This window comes from Drosophila teissieri, unplaced genomic scaffold (genome assembly GCF_016746235.2).
Source record: "Drosophila teissieri strain GT53w unplaced genomic scaffold, Prin_Dtei_1.1 Segkk125_quiver_pilon_scaf, whole genome shotgun sequence".
Classification (NCBI taxonomy): Eukaryota; Metazoa; Arthropoda; class Insecta; order Diptera; family Drosophilidae; genus Drosophila; species Drosophila teissieri.
Window position 1 is genome coordinate 396,523 of NW_025224991.1, and position 3,184 is coordinate 399,706.

General features: G+C 57.1%; 1 protein-coding gene across 1 annotated transcript; it reads right to left on the reverse strand.

Annotated features, from left to right (window-relative positions):
- Positions 1 to 1,248: 1,248 nt before the first annotated feature.
- On the reverse strand, positions 1,249 to 2,461 carry LOC122625569 (protein ALEX-like). The gene is made up of 3 exons (XM_043805658.1): positions 2,411 to 2,461; positions 1,521 to 1,910; positions 1,249 to 1,452 (listed from the first exon to the last, which is right to left on the reverse strand). The coding sequence occupies exons 1-3, from the start codon at positions 2,459 to 2,461 to the stop codon at positions 1,249 to 1,251; spliced, it is 645 nt and encodes a 214-aa protein (XP_043661593.1).
- Positions 2,462 to 3,184: the final 723 nt, after the last annotated feature.

Genomic DNA, 3,184 nt, shown 5'->3' on the forward strand with positions numbered 1-3,184 from the left:
GAGTTTGTTTGTTCGTCCCACAACTCTTATGATTTGTGTGATTGTCCGACCAAAAATAAGACAGAGTTTCTACTTTAAACCACCTTTATTCAGTGACGCTTGATAAAGAGAATCCTGTGATCCTCGCCTTCAGATGCGCGTCGTCGCTCCTTCGCCGCTCTTCTTCCGTCGTCCTGCGTCGCATTCGATGGCGAGCCCGTACCGGCTCGCCTGGGGCTTAGGATGTTATGGTGACAGGGTGTATCGTCCGTGAGATACGCTAGCGGCAGCCTTTATGTCTCAGCCTATTTGACCCTGTCTTTCACCATCTCGACGTGGCATTTTGATCCTCGAACTGTGTCGTTCTTCACACCTCTCATTGACCTGCGCCTCCTTGATCTTAGCCTGGCAGCATCAGCCTAGTAGACCCTGTCGTTCGACATCTCGACTCGGCATCTCGATCCTAGCGCCCTTCTCCAGCTTCCCGCATCTGATGCATCCTTGATGCTCCGGGGTTGCTGGCCCTGGACCCAAGCGCCCTGGAGGCCCTTCTGCGGGGATCCAACGATGAATGCCCCTGAATGCTCCGGGCTGCTGCCCCTGGAGGCGCCCTGGAGGCCAGCGTGCCCTCCTCTTTCCGCGCCTGCGGCAGCCTCGCGTCGACTTGCCGGCGCGCGTGCCAGGCCCCGCATCCGTTTGCTGGCCCGCGTGCCTGGCGCTGCGTACGTTTGCTGGCCCGCGTGCCTGGGGTACGTATACCCGCCGCGACGTACCTTTAGGCGGAACCGCTGGCCGTCCAGCATGAACAATTTGGCCCAGCGGTCCTTATGCCGTCTGCCCGCCTGGGTCTCGGCCTCCTCGACCACCCGGGCAGGCCACTCCGCGCGTTCCAGTTCCCTCCACTGCTTCTCGTTTAGCAACTATTGCCTGCGGAGGCAGGGCGCTGCGGCGCGCCTCGGGGCACGATACCTGCCGCGCAAGTTTTGGTGGTGGCGGCGCGGGCCACACCCACGTACCCTTCTCCGGGTTCTCCGCCGGGCTTTCGTCCTCCGTCCGGACGCGTATGCGCAGGTCGCGCTCTCAGTTTTCGACCGGCCTCTAACCGACCTCGCCCACCTGCTCCCACACGCGGGCCTCCGGCGTGTCCTCCGCTGGTGCGGGCCGCGTCCACGCCCCCGTCTGCTGGTGCCACCGGCGGCCGCCCATGCCGATCGTGCGCAGCGTCTGGGCGACGTGCGCCTGGTCCACGTCCCAGGACTGTTGCCGCTCTCACCGGGGCCCCTCCTCATCCTGGGGTGGCGGCGTCGATGGTGCTGGCGGCGGTGTCGGTGTGCGTGGTGGTGGATGCGGCTGCGCCGGCGGCGGCGTCGGTGGCTGTGGCTGCTCCTGTTGTTGTGGCACCGGCGACGGTGGCTGCGGCGTCGGGGGGGGCTGCGATGGCGGCGGGGGTGTTGGCGGCAACGGTGGCTGCGGCTGCGGCGGCGGCGGTTGTGTCGGTGGCAACGGTGGCTGCAGCAATGGCGGCTGCCCTCCGTCCCCACCACCATGCGCTCAAACCGTCGCAGCGTGGCGTTCCGCGAGTTCGCGAACTCGAGCAACTCCTCCAGGTCCCGCGACGGCATCGCGTCTACAAGGCGGATCCGGCCGTGGTCCTGCGTCGCCCGCCGCACGCTACGATATCGTATCCTGGCCCTCGCGATCCGGTCTCTTTCGTCTTCATCCGAGGACACCTCCGGGGTGACCGTCTCACCCCCGTCGTCCTCCTCACTCTCCGACGAGAGGGACACGTACGCGATTGGCCCCTCGGCCACCGTCTCCTCCGACAGATCCATGTCGGGCACTTCTTCCGGATCCTCCTGAACCGAGGATGGGGATCGCGACACCAGGGGTGACGCCAGAAGCTGGAGATAGGAATCGGTACCCGCCTGGGGCTTAGGATGTTATGGTGACACGGTGTATCGTCCTTGAGATAAGCTAGCGCTCCTCCCCGAACCACCTTTGCTGACCACTGACTCCACCGTCCCTTCCTGACCACGCTAGGTCCTGGTGCTCGCTGGTCCTTGCTTGCGGAGATCCTCTTTGGATGGTCGCTTCGACGCCCTTGTACTTTCACTTGCTCGCTTCACTGTGTAGTTCTCCACGCACTGTTCCGGATCGGCTGTCTGCCCGTGTGGCACTCCGCGTACTTTCTCATTGACTGTTTGTGTACTTCGCGTACTTTTCCCGATCGACTGTGTGGCTGTATGGCTCTTCGCGCACTTTCTCATTCACTGTCCCGAGCTGCGCCTGCGCCGTCTCTTATATAGGCCGCAGGAATCCCGCTATTTCCCTTTTTGCACACGGCTCACTCGGGTACAAGGTCCAAAACATGTCCCGTTAGTTCACGGTGCGTCCTTTTTGGGCTTGTTCAAAGTCCATACCGTTACCGTACGACCTCTGCGCCCTTGGCCGGTTCGAGTCCAAGGTCTAGCTCCTCTCGCATTTCAGCCTTTTTCTCCGTTGCTATGCCGATCTCCTGCACCCGGATTTGTGGGGACTTTTAAGACTCCTCACAGAACACATTTGACCTCATTATTTCGTCGAACATAGGTCCGTTTATTTGGATACTTTTTTTTTTTTTCCTTCTTTCTCTTATTTATTGAATCTTCCCTTTTACTTAAGAGACTAACAATAAGTTTTCAAATCTTATTTTAAGCTAGCTAATTATCATTTTATGAGATGAATTGTGCTATGTGGCCTAACAAATTTAACGCTGGGCTGGTTGATCGTTGCGGTGCAGTCGACTTTGGCTGCATACTCTTTTTTTTTTTTTTTTTTTTTGCTTTTTTTTATTATTTATTGAATCTTCCCTTTGTGTTAAGAGACTAACAATAAGTGTTCAAATCTTCATCTAACTTAATTAACTTTCACTTAGTGATAGTTTTTTCATTAATGCCCTAATAAGTTTATTGCTGGGCTGGGAGGTCGTTGCGGTGCAGCCGGCTTTGACTGCATACTCGGATTAGTTTTCTTGAAGGCGGAGGGGATTTGTATGGGTGGTCAGCTTTTCGTTATACTTCGTTTTTTTCTCAGCTATTACTTCGATTACTAATTTGATTTTTAGGTCTCTGTGTATGTTTTCGTTCCGAAGGTACCACGGCGCTCCAGTGATAATTCTCAGAATTCTTGACTGTGCTCGCTGAATAATGTCTATGTTACTTCTGGA